Here is a 25220-nt window from a genome sequence, read left to right as displayed (position 1 = left end):
CACCCTGGCACATACCTCATTGGCTCGCTCCCATTCATGGACAGACGTTGCCTTTATTTGTGTCTTGGCAGAGAGCCAGGGTGCGAGCTGGCAAGACCTTCCCCAGCAGTCCGGGAGACTCACTGGAGGACCAGCTGAAGCCCATGCTGGAATGGGCCCATGGGGGCTTCAAGCCCACTGACATCGAGGGCCTCAAACCCAACAACAAGCAACCAGGTGGGAGTGAATGGCACAGACGTAGGAATTTAGAACCCAGGAGACATGGTATTCCCTTACCATCTTTGAGTGTTCTGTTTTCAGTGCTCTGTCCTGCAATTTCTCGGCATCCACAATGCTCAGTGGAGAAGAATCCAATCTTCTAAGCTGAGTCTCTCAACCTCACCCATGACCCTCAGGTCAACCTGGGTGCACATCCCGCCTCCTAAAACCTTAGGACTCCTCCCTTCTCTTTTATTTATTAATATTAATGGCACATACGTAAGCATGTCACCAAAGGCTCCTGTGTTTCTGTTTCCTGAGACAACGGTCTCACTCTGCGGTCCTTTCTGGTCTCATGGAGCCTTGTAGCTGGGTGTCATCTCATCTGGCTCCTCATGACTTTAGATGGGTATCTGAGTTTCTTACCTCGTGTGTAGGAATGGGGAAGAGTCAGATTCAACCATGTCCACTGTGATTCAATAGATCCAAAAAAGTATAAATAAATGTTATTGAATGGGGGCCACAGAATGTGACTTCGTTATTTTCTGGTAGTTTCATTATATCATTATAAAGCATCATGGGAAATTAATGCTACTCATACATTTTGACCTAATATTTTAAAAATTTAGCATTTAAACATTTAGTCTATATAAAACATTGAACTCTTTCGCTTTTTTCTAGTACTATCCTAAGAAAATTATGCCTTTTTTAGGTAAAAGTTACACTGAAATTGATTAATGAATACATGCTAATTTCATAAATTGGCCAAATAGATTCCAGGGTTCAAGTCAGTCCAAACCAAGCATATCAGTAGCATCATTTGACAGTTTGGACTTGACCCTCAGTGTGAAATCCTGTCCCTTCTGATATATCAAGTACTCAGTAGCAAGCCAGGAGGTGGTGGTGCACACCTTTAATCCCAGCACTCGGGAGTCAAAGGCAGGCAGATCTGAGTTTGAAGCCAGCCTGGTCTATAGCATGAGTTCCAGGACAGCCAGGACTACATAGGGAAATCCTGTCTTGAAAAACAAAACAAAACAACAAAATACCCAATAGCTCCATGCCCCCGTTGGGCATTGTGGTGGGCATCACTGTAGAACCTCAGCCCCAGCTGTGGTCAGCCTGTGCTCAGGGCTGGCTCTAGAAGAATGGATTCTCCTCCACACTCCGATGTGGAAGCACCAGGAGCATGAGTCTGGCCTGCTTCCCATGTGGGGGGAACTTGGAACTGGCTTCTGCTCTGGGTTCCCCTCTGGGGCTCTCTACACCATCCCAGTCCCCTGCTCTAGATGCAGCTGGATCTCAGGCACAGCATGGTCTCGTCAAGTCTGTCTGCTTACCTTCCAGAGAACAAAAGTAGAAGACGCACAACCACCGACTCTGCCTCTGCTGAGTACTGTCCTCCACCCAAGCGCCTCAAGACCAATAGCTACGGCGGGAAAGACCGAGGGGAGGATGATGAGAGCCGAGGTGAATTTGGGGGGGAAGGTGCAGCAGCAGGAGCAGCAGGTCCTCAGGACCACTGCTCTGGGGTTCAGAGATGCATGGCTGTGTGGGAAAGGAGACTTCCTTACCTTCCTGTCCCTCTTTCCTCCACAGAACGGATGGCTTCTGATGTCGCCAACAACAAAGGCAATCTGGAAGGTACTATGTCTCTTTGCCCTCCTTTCTGGGTGCCCCAGGCCTGCCTTAGCCTGGCTTTGACCTTCTGCATGGATTTTAATCTGGAGCACTGGGCATTGACCTAGATCAGGACCACTCCTGCTACTATACTCCTGAGTATTAGTTTCTAAATTTATTAGGCCAAATAATAGGATTTCCTTCTATTTTAACTGAATCTGATGTGACCGCTGACCAGGGTGACTGCAGTGGGGAAGAATGAAAGCTGTGGCACTTTGGCCAATGCCTGAAAACTCCAGATGACTGGAACCTTGAACTTCCCATGCAATAAGCACAGCTAAGTTTAAGGTTAAAATAAGACACATTTTGCCACTGGCTCCTCTTCGAGCTAACTCTGATATCCTTTCCCCAGCTGGTTACTGCACTGGGATTCAGAAACCTTCCAAGAACAGACCTAATGGAGTTTGAATATACAATGTACTCTTCATTTACATTCTTGGCCCAATGTGCCTTAATCTTCAAATATTTATCAAGCACTTACTCATTATTGGATCCAGGTTAGAAAACAGACCTGGATCCAGGGTACCCTGGAAAAGCTGCAGTTTAGAGCAATGCCTACAATTTAGAAACTGTGTGCGTGTGTGTATGTGTATGTGTGTGTGGTTTTTCGAAACATGGTTTCTCTTTTCTCTGTGTATCTTTGGAGCCTGTCCTGGAACTTACTCTGAAGATGAGGCTGGCCTCTAACTCACACTCACAGATATCAACCTGCTTCTGCCTCCTGAGTGCTGGGATTAAAGATGTGCTGTGCACTACCACCACTGCCCAGGTCTAATTTAGAAACTCTTTTTTTTTTTTTTTTGGTCTGAGTACTCTGCCTGCATGTCTGCCTGCAGACCAGAAGAGGGCATCAGATCTCATTATAGAAGGTTGTGAGCTACCATGTGGTTGCTGGGAATTGAACTCAGGACCTCTGGAAGAGCAGCCAAGCTTTTAACTGCTGAGCCATCTCTCCAGCCCTAATTTAAGAACTTTGGACCCGTGGTCCTCAATGAATCCCAAGAGCCATCCACCATTTGTCCTTGTCCCCCACCCCCACCCCGTGAGACAGTGTTGGCCTTTTAAAGGTTTTGTCCTCTTGAACAGTGAATCAGTTTAGAGTCAAGACAGAGTGGCCTCACAGTAAAAACAAACAAACAAACAAACAAACAACAAATCCAAGGTCTGGGATGGTAATCTGTGCTGTGTTTAAAGAGCTCAGTTGCAGGGAGGTTCTGTAACTGCCGCCAAGCCAATCAGAACTTGTGCCTCAGTATCTGAGATTTAATGTTTATGAAAGATGGAGATGCCAAATCCAAAACAATATTCAGCCTCTTGTTTTGCCTGGCCAGGCCTTGGCTTCCCTTGTGCTTCTTGTTCATTTGAACTTGTCTTTCCCAGACTACGAAGTGGGGATAGCGCTTTAAACAAGGTCGAGTCTGTGGCCAACCCCCCCGAAATACGGTATCTCATCTGCAATGCTGCTAAAGGGTTAGATGAGCACTAGACACCGCCCAGAGTACTCGGCACATGACTGGCCAGGGGCGGATGCTCAGAACTGTTAGGCTCAAGGCTTGAGCTGCTGATGTTAGGCCCTTGGTATCCATAAACTCTGACACCCTGTCTTTCCCGCAGACCGCTGTTTGTCCTGCGGTAGGAAGAACCCTGTGTCCTTCCACCCCCTCTTTGAGGGTGGGCTCTGTCAGAGTTGCCGGGTAAGTCTGCCTGCCCCTTCCTCCTGCCCCTTCCTTCCTCACCCAGGCTCCCAGCACAGTCCCTGTTCCAGGCCCTAGTAAGGTTTCCCAGGGCACATCCCCCACTTCCTGTTTGGGGGACAGGTACTGCAGCAGAGAAGGCCCTCCATGAGGAACTCAAATCCCATGTACTGTCGCTTGCTAGCCAGGCCTGGCTGAGGTCAGGTCTGTGGTCTCACGTGCTTCTCTCTGGCGGTCAGGACCGCTTCCTGGAGCTCTTCTACATGTATGATGAAGACGGCTATCAGTCCTACTGCACCGTGTGCTGCGAGGGCCGCGAGCTGCTTCTGTGCAGCAACACAAGCTGCTGCAGGTGAGTGTCGTTCCGTGCGGCTGCACGAGGGCCTCGGATCCCTGGTGTACCCCACAGTTCCTGCAGGCAGCTAGAAACAAACAATATCTGTGGGATCTTCTCACAAGTATGGACTGCAGTGATACTTACTGCTGGGCTCAGGACAGATGTCCCTGGGAGGTCCGCCCTGGGAGGTTTCTGTTGAAAGGGTCTAGATTTGAAGGGAGTTTGAGCGATCCATATTCAGGAAATGATTTGTTACCGCATAGCTCAAAACACAAGGTGGCAGGAGACTGAGCATCAGGCGGAGTGGTCATGCCCTGGGAAACTGACTGGGCCTGCAGGACAAATGTCTGTTAACCGCGATGCCCATTCTCTCTTCATACTCTGGTACAGGTGCTTCTGTGTGGAGTGTCTGGAGGTGCTGGTGGGTACAGGGACAGCTGAGGATGCCAAGCTGCAGGAACCCTGGAGCTGCTATATGTGTCTCCCACAGCGCTGCCATGGGGTCCTCAGGCGCAGGAAGGATTGGAACACGCGCCTGCAAGACTTCTTCACTACTGACCCTGACCTCAAGGAATTTGTAAGCTCTGTGCAGTCTCATACAATTACAGTCCCTGGGAGGCTGAATCCTGTACATCTGTAAGAGCAAGAGTCCAGCCTTTGATCTCTGAATGTAGGAGACAGAGGCAGGCACATCTCTGAGTTCAAGGACAGCCTGGTCTACTTAGTGAGTTCCTGGACAGTCAAGGCTATATAGTGAGATCCTGTGTCAAAACAGCCTATAAAGGTGATAGTGGCAGGCATGGAGACAAAGGTCCCAGCACAGAAAGCTGAGCCATGAGCTTTGTGATGAGTTTATTTTATTTTTTATTTTTTAATATTTATTTATTTATTTATTATGTGTACAATATCCTGTCTGTGTGTATGTCTGCAAGCCAGAAGAGGGCACCAGACCTCTTTACAGATGGTTGTGAGCCACCATGTGGTTGCTGGGAATTGAACTCAGGACCTTTGGAAGAGCAGGCAATGCTCTTAACCGCTGAGCCATCTCTCCAGCCCCTTTGTGATGAGTTTAAGGGCAACCTGTGTTAAATGGTGAGGTCAAGGCCAGCCGGGAATGTACAGTTAGATTCCACCTCCCCTGTACCATTTGTACCTCACAGAGCCCGTGCCTGCCAGAGGCTAAGAGCCCATGCCTGCCAGAGGCTGAGAACCCTTGCTAGTCCACACCTCTAGCAGACACTTCCCCCTTCCAGTACCTTCTGACCAGGGAACAAGAAGGATATGTCTGAGCTGTGGGAGACAAGGGCAGCTGCTCCCACACCATAGGAGTTTATCTGCTGTTCTTAGAGGCCTTGGCAGTTGCCGCTCAAGCTCCCTATCTGGGCCTGTGCGTCTGTAGGAGGCAGCTGTGCCTCCTATCTGAGGACAGAATGGCCAGCCTGTGCCAGATACATTCTTACTAGTTCCCATCAAAGCCCCTGGGCATAGGAGGAAGATGGACACTCTGAGGGATTACTCTCTTTTTGCTTATCTGGCAGGAGCTGCCCAAGGTGTTCCCAGCAATTCCTGCAGCCAGGAGGAGACCCATTAGAGTCCTGTCCCTGTTTGATGGAATTGCGACAGGTGAGTTGAGGCAGGAGGCTGAAGGTGTCTCTGCCCTGTGACAGTCAAGAACAGTAGTAACCCGGATGTCACGTGTGCCTGTTCTTGCTCCACTCCATGGCCTTTGCACCTTCTCACACTATTCTATGTGCGTGTGTGACAGGCAGCATGCATTTGTCTCGTAGACACATGGGGAGATCAGGACAACTTCTCTCCTGTGTGGGTTACCCAGGTATCAGCCTTGGTGACAAGTTCCTCTACCTGCCACATTCCCTCCTTGGCCCTTTTCTAAAGGAACGTGTTTCTTGTTTGACTTGTTTTCCCTCTGCTCAAGCATCTGGAAGTTTCCTGGCTACACACACAAATGTCTTGGCTCCTTTCTAGTTTTCAGTTTGTGTGCGCACAGGAATCAGTCAACACGCAAGAGGCAAGAGCCCTCTCAGGTCTGCTGTGGCTCCTGCAGGGTTCTTGGTGCCTTTTAAAAGGTACATGCTTCTTAGCTATTGCATTTTGACTTATACTCCTCATTCCTGATTCCTTTCCATTTTGTGAGATGCCCCGTACGTGGAATGAACATAGCCTATATGAGCAATGTGGTGATGTCCTCTGGAGTCGACCACAGATATCTTGAAGTGACAGTAATGGAGTGAGGGGATCTTCATTCGGGTTGGGGTTCAGGACATCAACCGTGGGGCTCACGGCTCTGCACTTGGCCCCTTGGCCTCACATTTCTGTTTGATCCCCCACAGGGTACTTGGTGCTCAAAGACTTGGGTATCAAAGTGGAAAAGTACGTTGCCTCCGAAGTCTGTGCCGAGTCCATCACCGTGGGCACCATTAAGCATGAAGGCCAAATCAAATACGTAGATGACGTCAGGAACATCACAAAGGGAAATGTGAGGGTGGTCTATTATCCTGGGGTTCATCTTTTGCTTGCTTTTTGTACCCTAGAATTTAGTCTCGTAGTATACTATCTTCTTCCCTCAGGCCTAGCGTTGTGGGTAGAAGAGATGCAGAGACATTTCTGAAAAAGTGACGTACAGGACTTTTAGTGGAATGTGGGCATTGCCTGAGGCTCCATGCACTGGGACTGGGGTTGCTGACTGAGCAAGTTTCTGAGTTTTCTTAGCAACTTCTCTAAGAATCTAAGCTTTCTTTATTTTAAATTAAAAACAATTTATCATCATCATGTGTGTGTGTGTGTGTGTGTGTGTGTGTGTGTGCATGCACATGGATGAGGGTGCCAGTACCATGGTCCATGTGTAGAGATGAGAGGACAGCTTGGTGGAGTTACCCCTCTTCTTCCACACTTACATGGGTTTTGGCGATCACGCCAGGTTGCCAGGCTTGCACCGCAGGTACATCAACTCTACAACCCATCTTGCCTGCCCCGGAATCAAGGCTTCCAGTCCCTCCTCTCTCAGGCTCATCCCGGTCTTTTGTGTTTTCCCTCAGATTGATGAGTGGGGCCCATTTGACTTGGTGATTGGTGGAAGCCCTTGCAATGACCTCTCTTGTGTGAACCCTGTCCGAAAAGGCCTGTTTGGTGAGCATCAGTTGTTCTGATTCACAAAGATCCTAACATATCTAAGTGCTGGTCCATATGGGGTGGCCCCAAGAAGAAGCTGTTGGCTTCTGTTCATTCTTGTTTAGTGTCTTGGTCCTTAAGCACTGCCTGTGCCTTTTGCAAGTCCTGAACCTTCAAAGAAAGATGTCAGGGAACGGTGTTCTGCTGTTCCGTGTCCTCGCCTGGTCATTCCGGGGGACTAAGGGAGTTGGCATGTGAGAGCGTTGACTTGACTTTACTGATGGGGCTTATTGGGATTCTCTTGGTCTCAGGGAATGTGGAGGCTTGTATCGAAGCTTTTGATCAAACCCTGCTCTCTGATGTTCTTTTTTGGATGTAGAGGGCACTGGCCGACTCTTCTTTGAGTTTTATCGATTGCTAAACTACTCACGCCCTGAGGAGTGTGATGACCGTCCATTCTTCTGGATGTTTGAGAATGTGGTAGCCATGGAGGTCGGTGACAAGCGGGACATCTCACGATTCCTGGAGGTGAGTGGTCTGGGTGTCAAGACTTCTTGGGTCAGGGAGACACTGGCATAGAAAGCTTCTGAGTTTTGACAGATGGGGCTGATTTCCCTGTTTTTCACTGGATCTGGGGGGAAGGATACAGCACACTTTTGAGTGCACGGGAGACATTTACCTGTAACATAACCTTGCCCATGCCAGGTACCAATAATGACGCCAACCTGTACTTTCACTTTAGACAGTTCCTTGTTTCCTCTTTCTTCTGAAGATGGTAGCGTTAGGAGTTACAGAGAAGTTAATTGTCTACCACTTAAATTACCTCAACCACCATAGTAGGTCTTTGGATTTCATTTCCTTCCTTCCTTCCTTCCTTCCTTCCTCTTTCTTTTTTCCTCTTTTCTTTTCTTTCTTGGCTTTTCAAGACAAGCTTTTTTTGTGTAGCCCTAGCTGTCCTGGAACTTGATCTGTAGACCAGGCTGGCCTCAAACTCACAGAGATCCGCCTGCCTCTGACTCCCTAGTGTTGGGATTAAAGGTGTGCACTACTAATGCCCGGCTTCTTCTTCTTCTTCTTCTTCTTCTTCTTCTTCTTCTTCTCCTTCTCCTTCTCCTTCTCCTTCTTCTTCTTCTTCTTTTTCTTCTTCTTCTAAGATTTATTATTTCATGTATATGAGTACTCTGTCAGCATGTACATTTACATACCAGAAGAGGGCATTGGGTCCCATCATGGGTGGTTGTGGACCACCATGTGGGTATTGGGAATTGTACTCGGGTCCTCTGGAACAGTAGCTGGTGCTCTTAACCACTGAACCATCTCTCTTGCTCTATATTTGTTTGTTTTTTTTAAGACAGAGTCTCTTGTAACCCAGGATCCCCTTCAACTATTATTGGTCGTCTTCTCTGTACCTCTACAGTACCAGGATTACAGGTGTGTACCACACCTGGACTGTACTTTAGTTTTCTTTAGAATTTTACAATTTTGACCTCAGATGTGATAGAACTGGCTATTTTCCAGCTGCCATATGTTACCTGTGGCTGAGTGTTCTGAGCCATGCATTGCCCACACTGTCTTTCTGCAGCTGGGATTTGACTTGGCAGATTCGAATGTGAAGAACCTCTACCTTTGGCACATTCTGTCACTGGCATGACTCAGAGTGGGCAGGTCTGATCTGACTAGTCACCCACCATTCACAGGCAGAGCTCAGCTGTGTTAGTCATTGTTCTAATTGCTGTGAGGAGACACCATGGTACAGGCAACTCCTACAAAATAAACTAAAAGGTGCTTGATTATAGTTTCAGAGATGTACTCCATTATTATGACGGTGGGGAGCATGACAGCATGCAGATAGGCATGCTGCTGGAGAAGAAGCTCCAAGTTCTACATCCTGACCTATAGGCAGCAGGAAGAAAGGCAGCCTGGACCTGGCATGGGCTTTTGAAACCTCAAAATCCATCCCCATTGTTCTTGAGTTCTCAGTAGTCCTCATTGTCCGCTATGTTCAGCAAGTCCGGTTTTATCCCATGCTTTTTCAGACCCAGGCCAGCTGGCCTTGGTGAATTCCCATTGTCTCAGTGTGTGGGTGCACCCCTCACGGTCCTGAGTTCCTTGCTCATGCTCCCTCTCCTTCTGCTCCTGATTTGGATCTTGAGATTTCTGTCCGGTGCTCCAATGTGGGTCTCTGTCTCCTTTCATCACCTGATGAAGGTTAATATTCAGGAGGATGCCTATATGTTTGTCTTTGGATTCACCTTCTTATTTAGCTTCTCTAGGATCGCGAATTATAAGCTCAATGTCCTTTATTTAAGGCTAGAAACCAAATATGAGTGAGTACATCCCATGTTCCTCTTTTTGGGTCTGGCTTACCTCACTCAGGATAGTGTTTTCTATTTCCATCCATTTGTACGCAAAATTCAAGAAGTCCTTGTTTTTTACTGCTAGTAATACTCTAATATGTATATATTCCATACTTTCTTCATCCATTCTTCCATTGAAGGGCATCTAACAATGGCAATGGATTTTTGATCCTACTGCACGTACTGGCTTTGGGGGAGCCTAGGCAGTTTGGATGCTCACCTTACTAAACCTGGATGGAGGTGGGCGGTCCTTGGACTTCCCACAGGTCAGGGAACCCTGATTGCTCTTCGAGCTGATGAGGGAGAGGGACTTGATCGGGGGAGGGGGAGGGAAATGGGAGGCGGTGGCGGGGAGGAGGCAGAAATCCTTAATAAATAAACAAATTTAAAAAAATATCCATCCCCAGTGGCACACTTCCTGCAATGAGGTCACACCTCCTAATCCTTCTAATCCTTTAAACAGTTCCACTTCCTGGTGACTAAACATTCAAATATATGAGCCTATGGGAGCCATTCTTATACAAACTACCACATTCTGCTCTTTGCACTACCCCTGTAGGCTTGTAGTCATATCATAATGCAAAATACATTCAGTCTAACCTCAAAAGTTCCCATAGTCTACCATAACCTCAACACTGTTTAAAAGTCAAAGGTTCAAAATCCCTTTTGAAACTCATGGTAGTCTCTTAACTGTAACCTCCTGTAAAAATCAAAATAAAGAAGCAGATCACATACCTCCAATATACAATGGCACAGGACATATATTACTATTCCAAAAGAGAAGAAAGGGAACATAATGAGAAAATACTGGACCATAGAAAACTGAAAACGAGCAGGGCAAACTTCAAATCTACATCTCCACATCTGATGTCAAAACACACTTTAGATCTCCAATTTGCCTCAGCTTTGTTGAATGTAACACACTTCTCTTTTTTGGGCTGGTTTCAGACTTGGTCTACAGCTCTCTGTGGCAGGTATTCCACAGCTCTGGCATCTCCAACGTCTTGGCATCTCCAACACAATCCAGGCTTCACCTTCAGAACGACACATAATGGCCTCTCTGGGCCTCTAGGCAGGGACACCACTGACACACTTCTGGCGTCAGTTGCCTTCCTTAGCCAAGGAGGACGAGTCCATAACCCCTTTCTTGTATTTTTGACTCTAAAACGAGAGCCATGTGAACCAAGTTCTGCTGCTTGGTGGGGCTGGAATTTGGGCCCCCTGTTCAGTTACATCTGCATCAGCTTTCTGTTGTTGGTGGTTTCCTTCACTGCCTAATCTTTTCTTTAATTCCTTTTCACAAGTTGGAAACAAAATTGGGTGGGGTCTTGCCCTGAGATCATCACTCCCTTTTACCACTCCCTTTTTTCCATTTAGCAGCAAGCTTTTTTTTTCTTTAATATTTATTTATTATGTATATAGTGTTCTGTCTTCATGCAGGCCTACATGCCAGAAGTGGGCACCAGATGGTTGTGAGCCACCATATGGTTTCTGGGAATGGAACTCAAGACCTCTGGAAAAGCAGCCAGTGCTTTTAACTTCTGAGGCATCTCTCCAGCCCTGCATCAGGCTTTTTTTTTTTTTTAAATCTCCTTGAACATTGGATTTAGCTCTATTTCACTTTCTGGTGCTTCTTTTCCCCTCAAACTGTATTTCTCTTTATCTAGCTCGATCCTTTTCATTATAGATCGGCATAAGAATGATTATTGATAACCACACTACATAGTCTTCCTGAAATCTTCTCTATCAAAGCCCTTAATCCAAAATTCTTCAGTTTAGCCTCAGGCAGATATTTAGGACAGGAGCAGAGAACAGCCGCATTCTTTGCTAAGGTATCACAAGAATGGTCTCTAGACCACTTACTAATATTCTTCCCCTCTGAAACTTCTTGAACTGGCCCTCATTGCTCTAAGTGTTACTGCTCATGTTCCTACTAGTATGCCCCACTTCCAAGCTTTAGTGTTCAGATGTTTTTCTTTCCAAAGTCCACATTCTGCCAACGAACAGCATGGTCAGCTCTCTCACAGCAATACCCAACTCCTGGTACGAACTTCTGTCTCGGTGCTGTTCTGTTGCTGTGAACCACATCAGCTCTGCTCCAGCAGCCTCTTGGTGAGAACTGTCTGTCTCCTTGTCTCTTGTATAGCTAGGAAAACCTTGTCACCTGACAGATCAGACCTGGGCTGACTGACAGCTGAGTCTTGGGGTGTCTCCAGCAGCTCCCCTTCTCTTCCTGCAGTGTAACCCAGTGATGATTGATGCCATCAAGGTTTCTGCGGCTCACAGGGCCCGATACTTTTGGGGCAACCTGCCCGGGATGAACAGGTAAGAACCCTGAGAGGGACAGGTAACAGATAGCAAAGTTATATACAAGTCTGATTGACATTCCAACCTTCTAGAAAGTCCTGGCTTTAGGATGCTCTGGACTGGAGCACTGGGTAGAATTGCTTGGGCAGCTGCCTTGCTCTAGCTGCAGGGTAGCTGTTTCTCAAGGTCCCCTTGAGGACTGAGAACTGTGATGCCTGCCTATTCTTCCTGCTGTGTTAAGGCTTCCATTGCAAATGTTAAAGAAACCATACCTTCTGCTGCTGAGATGAAGTAGGGCCTGGTCTATGTGACTAGTGACCAACAAGGGGGCGGAGCTGAGGTGTCAAATAGTAACATAGACACTAGGTCCCTCTACTTAGTCAGGATCATTTTCCATCCTTAAATTTTTTTTTTTGAGATTATAATTTAATTATAACATTGCTTCCTCCAAATTCTTCCTTATACTCCTCCCTGTTCTCCTTTACATTCATGGCCTTACTTTTTAATCACCTGTTAATGTATACATATATGTATTTGTATATACATACATATTCCTAAATATAACCTTTCACATCCATATGTTACTTGCATGTATGTTTTCAGGGCTGTTTGGCACTAGACAACCATTTGGTGTGCTCTTCCCTGGGGAAGGTCGCCCTTCCCATTGCTTTCCTCCGAGTTCTCTGGAGGGTTGAGGCATCATGGGCTTTCCTCATCCACTTTGGCGTAGTTGTTGGTGTCGTCCTTGTTCATCTCGCCTTGTGTAGCCATAGCCAGTTTTCAGTCCTAGGTGGCTCTGCAGAGGCCTCTTTGCACTGTCCTTTGTGATTTCAGGAACAGCTTGCCGACTAAGCTGTGAAACGCCACTGTAGTGACCATCCCACATAGGCAGCAGAGTCACACTGTGAAACACTTTCTGAAAGATGTGTTAGAAGCCTAAATTTTGGGAGTCTGGCAGAGTGTGGACAGAAGTCAGAGCGTCCTGGAACAGCTTGGAGATTTCTCTTAGATATTGTAGCTTTTCTTTTAGTTCACATTTTTAATATTGTTTTCACCCCTCGGACAGTTAATATTTATTCAGCTAACCATCTAATCAGAAGGTACCATGTACTTGTTTGGAATCACATGGGCTGATCCATTCAACACTCAGGCGCTCCCTGCCAAGCGCTGTATTGCTGCCAATTCAATGGGGGACACGATGATGTCAGGGGCTCTTGTAGAGTAGACATTAGTGGGAGGGTAGAGAACACAGGGAGTAATTGTACATTCAGGGCTGGGGAGGTGGCATTGGAAAGTAGGGTGGGGAAAGGGAGAGGCCTCATTCAGCAGAGCTAAAGGAATGGAGCCAATCGAGGCAGAAGAGAGGGAAGGCTCTGGGTAGATGGTGGGCAGGCATCCCCAGACCAGCTTGGAGAGCAGTGTTCTTAAGTCAAGAGTGGCTTAAAAAGACAGGCGCAAGTATCTCTGGCTGGGATACTACAGGCATGTTATAAGGTGCCATTTATTGTACATGTACACTATGATAGATATTATAAGAGATTAATTTTAATTAATTTAAGCAATTAAGATATTCTGTTTCTAGTAAAAGGAAAAGAGAAAGAGAACAGAGACGGGCACATTGCCGAAAGAGGTGAGATGGTCAACTATTACGCTGTGTCCCAGAAGGGGCCATCCAGTGAGAAGACAGATGAGGTTGGTGGTAGTGACCTCTGGAGTTTGTAGGATGGCAGGATATTTGCACATTTGTTTACACATTTGGTGGCTTCCAGGCTAAGAGGACGGGCTGCTGTAAGTGAGCTCTGATGGGTGACAGAGTGGTCAAGGAAACGTGTCAGATGGGGGCGAATGTGAGTAAAGGAATTCCACACTAACTCCAAATAGGGCATAATATGGGGTTCCTTATTAAAGGGCAACTCACAGATCACAACGGAAAACAGGCAAGGAATCCAACATCCAGGTATGGTAAGCAGGGAGTGAATTATAACGTAAATATCTGTGTTTTTTGATGGTCTTAGGCAACTCCTGTAAAAGGGTTGCCCATCCATAAAGGGGTTGAGATCCACAGATTGAGAACGCTGATCTAGACCAGACTCCTCTATTACGTATGTCTGGTTTGCAGGGTTTCCCTGCAGTGCTCCCAGCCCTCTGGGTGAGCCTCACTTTGCCCGATACTAAAACCCAAAATACACAGAAACATTCCCTCTGGGCGCTGGGCAGTACTCTTCAGGGACTGGTGGACTCTGTCTCACCACACAGACTTGTTGGTTCTCACCCTGGTGCCAAACATGGTCCCTGCCAGAGTACACTTGGGCAGATTCTTTCCTTGCCTGCCTTGTGAGGTCTCTAGCATAGCCCCGCAGGGAGAATAACGGGTTTTGGCTGTTCCCAGGCCTGTGATAGCTTCCAAGAATGATAAGCTCGAGCTGCAGGACTGCCTGGAGTTCAGTAGGACCGCAAAGGTAAGATGCTGAGCAGGCTGTGCCGCACCTTCTGGAAAACTGACCTGGGCTCTCTGCACACGGCTCCTGCTCATTCCCTCACAGACCCCTGGCGCTGGGCCCCTTTCCCCACAGACTCTTCTCTCTTCTTCAAGTTCAGAGTAACAACCCCAGCAGGAAGACCCAGCCGCGCTCTGCGGTGGTGATGCTGGAGGCAGGGAGGCTGTGCTGCAGGTGCTCTTTGCAGTAAGGACAGTGGCGGATGCTGTTGCCAAAGGCTGTGCTGTGAAGTCACAGATGCACAGTGAGGCCTCAGAGCCTTCTCCTCCATGTCTGTGAAAAGCAAAGGCCTGATGCTCAAGCGCTGGTGACCATTCTGAGTCTGGATGGTTTCTGCTCTTAATGACCTCATCGACCAATGACCGGTGTCTTGGCCCCCATGTGATCCTTCATGGTCACTAAAATTCATGTAGCATCTGTGGAAGCACAAAGAATCTGTCCAAGTCTCTGTCCTCTCCCTGTGTCTGCCTGTCCCTGCCAGCTCTCCAGACTCATGCCTTCATGCCTCTGATGCTTCTGAGCCTGACCCCACTTGGAAGCCTTCTGCGCTCACCCCGCGATATTGTTTTGTTCTCCAGTTAAAGAAAGTACAGACAATAACCACCAAGTCGAACTCCATCAGACAGGGGAAAAACCAGCTTTTCCCTGTAGTGATGAATGGCCAGGACGATGACTTGTGGTGTACTGAGCTCGAAAGGTGAGTGCATAGGTCCTTTGCTATTGCTTGATAGGACACAGGACATTTATAAAACAAAGGGTTTATTTGTGTTTATGGTTCCAGAGGAATTAGAGTCCATGATATCAGGGATGTAGGAAATGTGGCACAAGCACGATGGCTCCATGGGAAAGCTGAGAACTTCCATCTGCTAGCATGAATGCAGAGAGAGAGAGTGTGAACTAGAAATGGTACACTCTTTAAACTCGCAAAGGTCTCCCCCAGTGACATGCTTACTACAGCAAGGTCGCATCTTCTCAACCTACCCCCAAAGCATTACCAACTGGGGACTGTATTCAAATGTCATTATCACCTGGGAACTGTATTCAAATGTCTGAGACTATGGGGTGCTTATCATTCTCCTTACCACGGTGAACAAGGCTGCATTTGGAGAGACAATCTGTGGGGACAGAGACAGGAAGGAGAATGTGTAGCCTGAGCCAGCAGCACACACAACGTTAGTTCCCAGCCTTAGCTGCCTTGCTTCTTCCAGGGCCCACTGGCCCGATGTAGTGGGGTCTACATGATAACAGCTTTTCAGAACTAACCTTTATTTTCCCACAGAAATGGTGGCACTGTGGTAATGAGAACTCTCAGGCGAAAGGTTATTTGATAGTGCTGCCTCTCTGTCACCTGCACTGCCCTGACACCTTCCTGTCCCATCTTTCTGGGTTCTTTGGAAAATGGGAAACACCTCTGCAATTTCAGCCACACTTCTCATGGGGCAGCTGATTCCTCCTTGGTCACGGATGTCTTTGATCTTTTACACTTTATTGGGCTAAGTGGTCCGTTGTCATGTAAAGATCCATCTCTTGGATTTCAAGGTTTTTTTTCTTTTTCTTTTTTATTTTGTACCTCTATTCTGAAGACTTTTGTATTGAATATTTTCAACACGAATCTCAGTTCTGGTTTTATTTTTTCTTTAACAAATAGTGTTAATAAAAATATAACCGCTTTTTAGGGGTAAGACAATGTCTCCCTCTGTAGCCAGCCTACTCTGTAGCCAGCCTGGAACTCAGTATGTAGCTAGGTTGGCCACAAACTCATGGCAAACTCATGGTCACAAACTCTTGCTTCTGCCTCCCAAGTGCTGCACGACAGGCATGAACTACCATGCACAGCCTAGAAAGTTAATTTCTGGGTTGGAGAGAGGGTTCGGCAGACAACCTTAATTTGACCTGAGAAAGTTGTCCTCTGCCCAAACACATATACACATGTATATGCACAAACTAAATTCAAATAATTGAAAAATAGCAATTTCTCATTAGTAGAAAAACTGTAGATACCATTGCTCAATCTATGAAGAGAATCTTCCGGAAACCCTAGTATAAGTTGTTCAGAGTTGTGATTCAGAGGCCTGGGGCAGAAGGATGACACAGTGGAACTTTCAAAGCAAAGGAAAGCAACCCTGGGGACAGCCATTGGCCCATTGGTGCTGTTTCTGGAACTGGGTTATAAGAATTTATTTCTTTAAAATATTATTGCATGTGGATTGTTGTTTTGCCTGCATATATGTCTGTGCTCGGACAAATGCCGTGGGCAGACTCTGAATTCAAAATTGTACTAAACTGAGCTGGGCTTGAAAATCTGCTCTGCTATTTTGGGAGTGGCTTTGTTCCTTCTTAAAGAGAGTGCAGGACCGAGGACAGGGCTTAGGCCTTAAAGTACTTGTCAGGGGTTTTGAGTTCAAGGCAAGTGTGGCAGGCAGAGCCAGAGGATCCCTGGCAGTGCTGACCGCTGGCCAGCCTAATCTGCAGATTCCAAGAGACCCTGTCTCAAGAAACAGAGGAGGTGAAGGCATGGTCCTTGAGGAGTAACACCTGAGGACTTAGGATGACCTCTGGCCACATGGACACAGACATGTGCACACATCCATCTCTTCATCCCAAGAAGTCGCTAAACTTCTCTTATTGTGTTTTAGAGTCAAATACAAGTGGGCAGGCTGACTGGCAATCATTCATGGATTAATTCACACTAGGCGTTTAAAATGGTCCCTGTAGAGCACCTAAGGACCAGAAGCATAGTCCCTGTGAGGGTGACACAAGACAGCTCCAGTGCCCTGTGACTGTTATAGTTGTATCAGCTGTCAGCAAGTATTCTGAGGAACCAGTGGGGTCTAGAAGGTTCCTTTGAGTCTAATAGTCCTGAGTGAGGCTGGTAGCTTTCCTAGGCCTGACTTCCAGAACACAGTTGTTCTTGGTGTACTAGGGACCTGGTCCTTCTAACCTGGTGACTTTTCACTCTGTTCTCTCCCAGGATCTTTGGCTTTCCTGCACACTACACAGACGTGTCCAACATGGGCCGTGGTGCCCGCCAGAAGCTGCTGGGGAAGTCCTGGAGTGTGCCAGTCATCAGACACCTCTTTGCCCCCTTGAAGGACTACTTTGCATGTGAATAGTTCTACCCAGGACTGGGGCGCTCTGTGGTCTTGGGGTCATACTGATCCTCGAAGCACCCCAGCTCTGCCCTTCCTTTGCTCACCTCCTGGGGTCTCACTATATACTCAGCTCTCTTCTGCTCAGTGGGAGCAGAACCTCCTGGCCCTACAGGGGAACCTCCCTGTGCACAGCTCAGATCTGGCATCTTACAGTGGCCCAACATGGTCCTCATGTTTTCCAAGTTTAAAACTTTAAAACCAAGCTGAGCAGTGGTGGCGCATGCCTTTACTCTCAGTACTTGGGAGGCAGAGGCAGTCAGATCACTGTGAGTATGAGACCAGCCTGGTCTACAGAACAAGTTCCAGGACAACCAAGACTACACAGAGAAACCCTGCATTGAGGCTTTGTTTCCACAGTTTTTCGCTGATTTTTAGGCTGAAAGATAACAGATGCATAGAGTTTACCCTTTTGTTTCATTAAAATCAGTATTTCTCAGCAATAATCTCATCTGCACTTTGTTCTTCTGTGGAAGTGTGCTGTTGGTCATCCATGCACCAAGCACAGGGCTGCCTGGGATCTGCAGAGGCTCACGGAGCCTGAGAGCTACTGCAGAGCTCTCAAAGCCCTGCATCACCGTGCCCTGGGGACTTCTGACAGTCAGTCCTTCTCCAGCCCTATTGGCAGCATCTGCTTCCTCTGTGGCTGCTCCAGGGAGGACAGTGGACTAGAAAGGTCCATTTAAGCCTTAGATTCTAGTTTATTTTCTGTTTCTCTGACCTGCTGGGCCTAGTGGCACACCTTTAATCCAAGCACAGGGAAAGCAGAAGCAGGTGGATCTTCAGGAGTTCAGGACAGCCCAGTCTACATATCAAGTTCCAGGCTAGCCAGGGCCACACAGTGAGACCCTGTATGAAACAAAACATCCCCTCCGCCCAGAGAAAACAAAAGCGAAAACCAACACAAAACCCCACACTCTAACCCAAAGCAACTCAGCATTTATTTGGCTTACATTTCCAGGTCACAGACCATCATCGAGAGAAGTTAGGGCAGAAACTCAAGCAGGAACTGAAAGCAAAACCATGGAGAAATGCTGCTTACTGGCTGACTCACAAGTTTGCTCAGCTAGCTTCTTACACAGCCCGGCCCACTTGCCTATGAATAGCACCGCCCAAAGTGGCCTGGGCCTTTTCACATCAATCATCAATCAAGACAATCTTTCAGAGACCTCGCGCCAGGCCAATCTGATCTGGGTAGTCCTTGAATGAGACTTCCTTTTCTCAGATGACTCTAGGTTGTGTCCAGTTGACAAAACCAACTAACTAGGACACCTGGCAAAGGCTTGATTGTGTCACCTGTCTCCAGACTTCTTAGGAAGCTAAGATGATTGGGTACCCAAGCAGAAGAAGATGAGTCCTGATTTCTACGGTTCCTCACAACTTCCGTGGGAGCCTGCTGAACCCCATTTCCCAGTTGTCCAGCTGATAATTTTATCTTTAAAGACCAGGCTGGCTTGGAATGGCTCTTGAGATTCTAACAAGCTTTTTAAGTTTTTGATTTTATCTATTATTATTATTATTATTATTATTATTATTGTGATGATGATGATGGTGATGATGATGATGAGTGTTTAGCACAGCATGTGTGTAGAGGTCACAGGACAACTTTGTGGAATGGGTTCTACTTCCACCTTTACATAGGCCCTGGGCATCATCTTCAAGTCATCAGGTTTGGGCAGCAGGCTCCCTCAACGTGAACCATCTCACGGGCACTAAACGTGATCTTTTATCTAGACTGGTTTACAGTGAGTTGGATGCCCAGACTAACATCATATCTATTGACCATTTAAAGATGTACTTGTTTCTTCACACTCAAAACTGTAATTGTCTCCGGTGGCTCTTCCTTAATTTAGCCGGAGACAGCTAGCAACCAAGGTATTCAACACTCAGAGCCCAACATGACATGCTGCTGCCTTTAATTAAGAAGTAGGGGCCACGGAGAGGCCATACTTCAGTTACTAGCATGTGGGACAGAGGGTAAGGTGTGAACAGGGGCATGCGACCCTGTATCAACCTCACACTGATTCCTCTCTGCATCATGGTGTGACATGGCTTGACCTTCATAGGTCAGGGCCTCATAGGGGCTGGATCAGCGTTAACTAGTAGTAACAGGTAGGACGGGAAGAAGCTTCGCAACTGGAAGGATGGGAAACCACACTGGTTGTTAGAAAGTTGTCTCTGGCTAGAGAGTCCCTGGTGAGATTTGCCATGGTGACACAACTGGCAATTAGTAAAAGACGAGGCCTGTGTACTCTACTCTCTGCGGACTTGGGACCAGAGGGATGGCTGCTGCCCAATTAAGCCATCTTGTATACAGCTCTTCACCAAATGCCAGGACAAGATGAAGCCGAATAAGCAGCTCCCTCCTCAGAACCTCAAGAAGAGAAATCGACGGGCCCTCCAGGTGAGGGGCTCTGGGGTGTCCCGGCCTGCTTGTGAGGCAGCTGGTGGAGACCTCGAAGGGGGCTGTTGTAATCTGTAACTTCTCTCAGGCTATCTAGGCTTGAATCTGAGTAACCCAGGCTGTGTGACTATGGGAGAGTATGGACATATTGCGACAAAGGTTGGAGTTGGCATCCCATGTAGGTCTCTTGGAATGCTCTTGTGAATTTGTGTCTGGGGTCTGACACACTGCTGTATTGCCTTAAGCAGATACCTTGAGTTCTGGACTTTTTAATTTCCCATTTAAAAGGCAAGATTGATACATCCTATGTACTTTATAGGTTAGTGAATTCCATGGGCGCGATCTGGAGTAAATGCTGTGCTTTGTGCCCCTTAGGCAGCAGGCCTTGCACTTGAAATAGACGCCATTAAGAAAATGAAAGCCATCTGTCATCTTGGTGTTAATGGCAGTGAAGACGTGGTAATGAGAGCAACAAACAATGTTTATGAATCACGAAATCCTTAAAAAGGATGAAGCAGTATTGCCCAGATGTGCAGCAGCTGCCCACTGATGCCAATGTTGGCAACAGCAGCATCTGATGTTGTGTCCTCATTGTCTTTCACTGTTTGAGGTCTTAGTGTCCCTTATTAGGGAAGGAGCAAGGTGGCTTTGGGGGCGAGGTGGGGATCTTGTCTGAATTTCAGGACCTGGCCCTGGCCATGTGGAGGGGTAGGGTGAGCACCAGGCACATGACTCTCCCATTCTTCCATCCCTCTTGTTTTCTAGCTAAGTGATGAAGTGTTTGTACTGGGATATTCTTTCTTGGTCCTTTATTTCTCTCTGGAGCCAGATTATCTAGGTTCCCATATTGGTGGCCTATTCCTTCTTGTGTATGTGGGTGTTTTGGTATCTTCATTGGGTCTCTCTACTCCCCAGTTACGAACCCTCAGCCTCACCTGGGCTGATATGTGGATCAAATGATTGAGTGTTTGGGAAGCATGGCTGAGAAATGCTATCTCCTGCAGTTGAGCCCTCTTAGAAACTTTTGGGAGGTCTGACCACTGCAGCTACAGGGAAAGAGAGCAGGGAGAGGCCCCTTCACAGGGTCACACAGCTATCAGGGTTAGGGTAGCAAGTAGAAGCCTGATCCCTGAAGCCAGTCTAGCTTTTCTCCTTGATCCTGCCTGCATCTTGTTTTGCTTTGCTTTGGTGGAACTTAAAATTCCCTGCAGCCTTTGGCCCGTGTACAGTTTGTTGCCTTCATGCTGCCTTCCTACCTTCCAGTCCCAGCGCCCTCCTTTCTCACTGCCTATCTTGCTTCCTCCCTTTTTTCTTCTCCTGTCAAAATTTATTGAGTTCAAAAAACTTGGAATTAAAATTTTTATATGTGTTAATGTGTGTATGTGTGTGCATGCACCACAGCCTATGTGTGGAGGTCAAAAGACAGCTTGTGGGAGTCAGTTCTCTCCTTCTATGATGTGGGTCCTGTCTCTATCGCCCCAGTTCTGGGATTATAGGTACTTGCTGTCATGCCACGCTTTTATGTACATGCTGGGGATTTGAACTCAGGTCCTCATGCTTGTACACCAAGCACTTTACTAATGGAGCCATGTCCCCAGTCCCTGTTTTTGATTGAGTGTGGGTCTTGAAGCCTCTATATATGATACATCATGATAGCCTGTAATCTTGGCACTTGGGAGGCAGAGGCAGGAATGGAAGACAGCATGATCTACAGACCGAGTTCCTGTCTGGGCTACATAGTGGGACTCTGACTCTAGAAGCAGCGACAGCACCAAAAATGGTGTGTGCGTGTGTATGTGCACGCGCGCACACACACGCATGTGTCACAGAATGGCATGTAGCCCAGATTAGCCTTGCACTTGTGATCCTCTTGCCTTCAGCTCCCAAGCGCTGGGATTAGAGGCTGGGGCCACCATACCTGGTTTCCAAAACTGTTTCTCTGACAGAATGGAATTCTCTTTTCCACTTATTTTCTGATGAAAATGTACTGAGATGAAGATAAGCTTGGGTATTAGTTATTTTTCTTGTCATTGTGAGCAAGCCCATCAGGCATGTCAGCAGAGCGCGGGGACAGGCCTCTCTGGAGCTGTGAGTGTGTGGCAGTGTGTTTACATCCCAGTGGCAGAGAAGCAGAGAAGGGGAATGCTAGCACTCAGTGGGCTTCTTCCTGCCCCCCTTTTCTATTCAGACCAGGACCCCAGGCCATGGGAAGGTCCCCATCATGCTCAGCATGGGTCTTTCTTCCTCAGTTAAACCTCCTGGAAAATATCCTGCCCTCACAGCCATGCCCAAACTCTTCTAGGTGACTCTAAATATAATCAAATTGTCACTAAGGATTAATGGTGGACTGACCGGGCCACAGGCTTCTCTCTCCTCTATGGCAACTGTCATGCGTTGTAGGTGAGCTTTATTTCAGAAGCTCTGATCCAGGCACCTCCCAAGACTCCCTGTGCTTCTAGAGCTGAGTCTATACCTCACTCCTGTACTAGAAGCACCCCGACCACCTAGACAAGAGGGTATTGCTGTGTTGCCTAGGCTGGCATAGAACTCAGTCTCCCAAGGGCTAGGATTCCAGGTGTGCACCACTACACCCATCTCAAAGCACTAGTGACCTGGTCCATTGATCTCATTTTCACATTAATGTCCTCACATCCCAAACAAAATGACCTGTTAAGGATGAAACAATGAAGCTGCACAATTCGATAATTGACACGAAGTGAAAGAACTCAGAACTAACATTTATTGCGCGATGACTGTGCTAAGGACTGTACACATGGCTAGGGCAAAGCCCTTGCTGCCCGTGCACGAGGACTAGAGTTTGGATCCTCAGCCAAGAGGGCACTGTGACCTCTCTGTAATCTCAGCTCATGGGAAGCAGAGATGGGGATCTCCAGAGCAAGCTGGCTAGATTAAAGAAATAGTGAGCTCTGGGTTCGAGTGAGAGACCCTGTTTCAGTATATGAGGTGAAGAGGGATAAGAAAGACACTGGATGTCAACCCTGGGCCTCCATACCTATAGGTACACATGCATGCACACTGGCACACATGCAAACATGCATGTACACACACATACTGTACACATGTACACATGCATAAAAAACCAAATACCTAAAAGAAGAAAAACTTTATCTAGATCTATTTTCTCCCAGTGGTACTGGAGATGGAACTCAGGGCCTTGTACATAGCTACTGTTAGATAGCTACTGTTAAGCTATGATCCTGGGCAGTACGTATCTCACTTAATTGCAACTCCTAGCAGAGTCAGGGTTCAAACCCAGATATACGTGCTTTGCTACTTAGGGTATGTCTTCACATGTAAAATGACATTTTCAATGTTTCCCCAAAACATTCACAAGTCCTTTAGATGGATCGTTGTTATTGACTTTAATGATATGATTCATTGTCTTTTTAAAATTTTTTAATTTTTTTTAAAAGAGAGACTCTCATGTAGCCTAGGCTGTGCTTAGAGTTCCTGGTCCTCCTGACCTCCTATGACCTCCTAATTTCTGGTATTACACCATACTCTGCTGTTCCTTCTTGCTATTTTCCCCTATATTAACCCTTTTATAATGGTAATAACACATCTTTTAGGATCAATGTCAGCTCTGGGATGTCTTCCCATGCTGCAAAGTGAAGTTGAGTCTCTTGTTGTGATATGCTTGGAGTTCTACTCACCATGGGGACTAGCAGTGTGCAGCCTGGGATGCAGCTGGTTGAGTGCTCACCTCGTATGCCGAAAGCTTGGGTTTGATCCCAGCATCACATAAAATGGATGTGGGGGTACACAAGTGTAATCCCAGCTCTCAGGAGGTGCAGGCAGGAGGATTATCAGTAAGTCAGTCACTGCTTCCTTGCCAGATTTCTAGCCACTCTGAGAGAAAGTTCTTGGGATTTGACAATTGAGACGAGGCCCAGACTTTCCGGGAGCCTGTGCTCACAATGCAAGCACCTTGCTATGTATTGCCTTTGCCTAGCCCTCAACTGATCTGTTACTAGACCAAGGTTCAGGGCACTCAAATGTCCACTCTGCCTGCTTTGCCACAGTTAGGAAGTCTATGTTAGGAGGCTATGTTTGGTTTTAGCTCACCATCAAGTGCCTAGGGCTGGTTTAGTCAGAGAAAATAAATTCTTGTAGCCAAGCTTGGTGGTACAGGCCTATAATCCCAGCAATTGGAAAGAAACAACAGGAGGGTCAGGAGTTCAAGGTTATCCTCAGTTACGTAGGAAGTCGAAGACTACTCTGAGCTATATTAGACCCTTCTCAAAAAAAAAATGGGAAGTATATAAATAAGCGGTATTGAGACAAAGAAACCTTTCTGAGGCCTAGATCCAGCTCTGTGATTCTGGGCAAGTGAATTGGCTTCTGAGGCTGCTTCCTCTGCTGTGAAGTGGTATAGTTCATCCTTTCATCAAATATAACAAACACTGAGACACAGCCTGGAACTAGAATAGGAAAGCTTCACCGTGGGAAGGCAGAAGATAAAGGCATGAAAAGCAAAGAAACTTCTTCTGAAGTGCTAGAAATAAACCGCATGATATTGCAGGCACTCCTATGAGTGACTTAAGTTTGTTATTAAGGTCCTGTGCTGGATGGTTTTAGGTCAACTTGCTACAAGTTAAAGCCATCTGAGAGGAGATGCTTCCTCTCTCTCTCTCTCTCTCTCTCTCTCTCCCTCCCTCTCTCGGTTTTTCGAGACAGGATTTCTCTGTCTCTTTGGAGCCAGTCCTGAAACTTACTCTGTAAACCAGGCTGGCCTTGAACTCACAGAGATCTGCCTGCCTCTGCCTCCGAAGTACTGGGATTAAAGGTGTGTGCCACCACCACCTGGTGTAGGGCATTTTCTTAATTAGTCATTGATGGGGAGGAACCAGTCCATTGTGGGTGGGGCCACTGCTGGGCTGATGTGATGGTCCTGGGTTCTATAAGAAAGCAGGCTAAGCAAGTCATGGTGAGCAAGCCAGTAAGCAGAACCCCTTGATAGTCTCTGCATCTCCTCCTGCCTCTAGTTTAGGTTCCTGCCCTGTTTTGAGTTCCTGTCCTGATTTCCTTCCATGATGAGCAGTGATAAGTGTAAGCCAAATAAAGTTTCCTCCCTAAACTGGTCATGTTTCATCACAGTAATAGTAACACTGATTAATACAGGTGTCTATCATATAATTTTTTTTTTTAGACAAAGTCTGACTATGGCATAGCTCTATGGCTGGCCTTAGACTCTCATAGATTCATTTGTCTCTATCTATTGAGTTCTGGGATTAAAGGTTTATACCACCACATCAGGCTAATCCATTAAAAATTTTTTTTTACATTTATTTGTGTGCATATTCATGTCTCTCTTTCTGTGTGTGTAGGCATGTGAGAGCCACCACACATATGTGGAAGTCAGAGGACAACTTGCAGTTCTCACCTTCTATCAGTGGGTCCTGGGGATCAAACTCATGTTAGGTTTGGGGGCATTTACGAAATGAAC

General features: G+C 46.9%; 1 protein-coding gene across 1 annotated transcript in view; it reads left to right on the top strand.

The window, feature by feature from the left end:
• Window positions 1-17500, top strand: part of LOC121460377 (DNA (cytosine-5)-methyltransferase 3C-like) — a 31195-nt gene extending 13695 nt beyond the window's left edge. Inside the window, 14 exon segments of the mRNA XM_041670736.1 lie at window positions 72-216; window positions 1546-1668; window positions 1798-1842; window positions 3493-3572; window positions 3812-3924; window positions 4300-4486; window positions 5448-5532; window positions 6261-6406; window positions 6966-7056; window positions 7418-7566; window positions 11635-11720; window positions 14092-14161; window positions 14779-14897; window positions 17172-17500. Of these exon segments, the coding sequence (XP_041526670.1) occupies window positions 72-216; window positions 1546-1668; window positions 1798-1842; window positions 3493-3572; window positions 3812-3924; window positions 4300-4486; window positions 5448-5532; window positions 6261-6406; window positions 6966-7056; window positions 7418-7566; window positions 11635-11720; window positions 14092-14161; window positions 14779-14897; window positions 17172-17313 (1581 nt within the window). The 3' untranslated portion in view covers window positions 17314-17500.
• The last annotated feature ends 7720 nt before the right edge of the window (window positions 17501-25220 follow it).

This window comes from Microtus oregoni, unplaced genomic scaffold (genome assembly GCF_018167655.1).
Source record: "Microtus oregoni isolate MIOR12 unplaced genomic scaffold, Mior012 000020F_ref0000438, whole genome shotgun sequence".
Lineage (NCBI taxonomy): Eukaryota > Metazoa > Chordata > Mammalia > Rodentia > Cricetidae > Microtus > Microtus oregoni.
The sequence above is the reverse complement of the archived record's forward strand: the minus strand, read 5'-3'. Positions and strand labels throughout refer to the sequence as shown.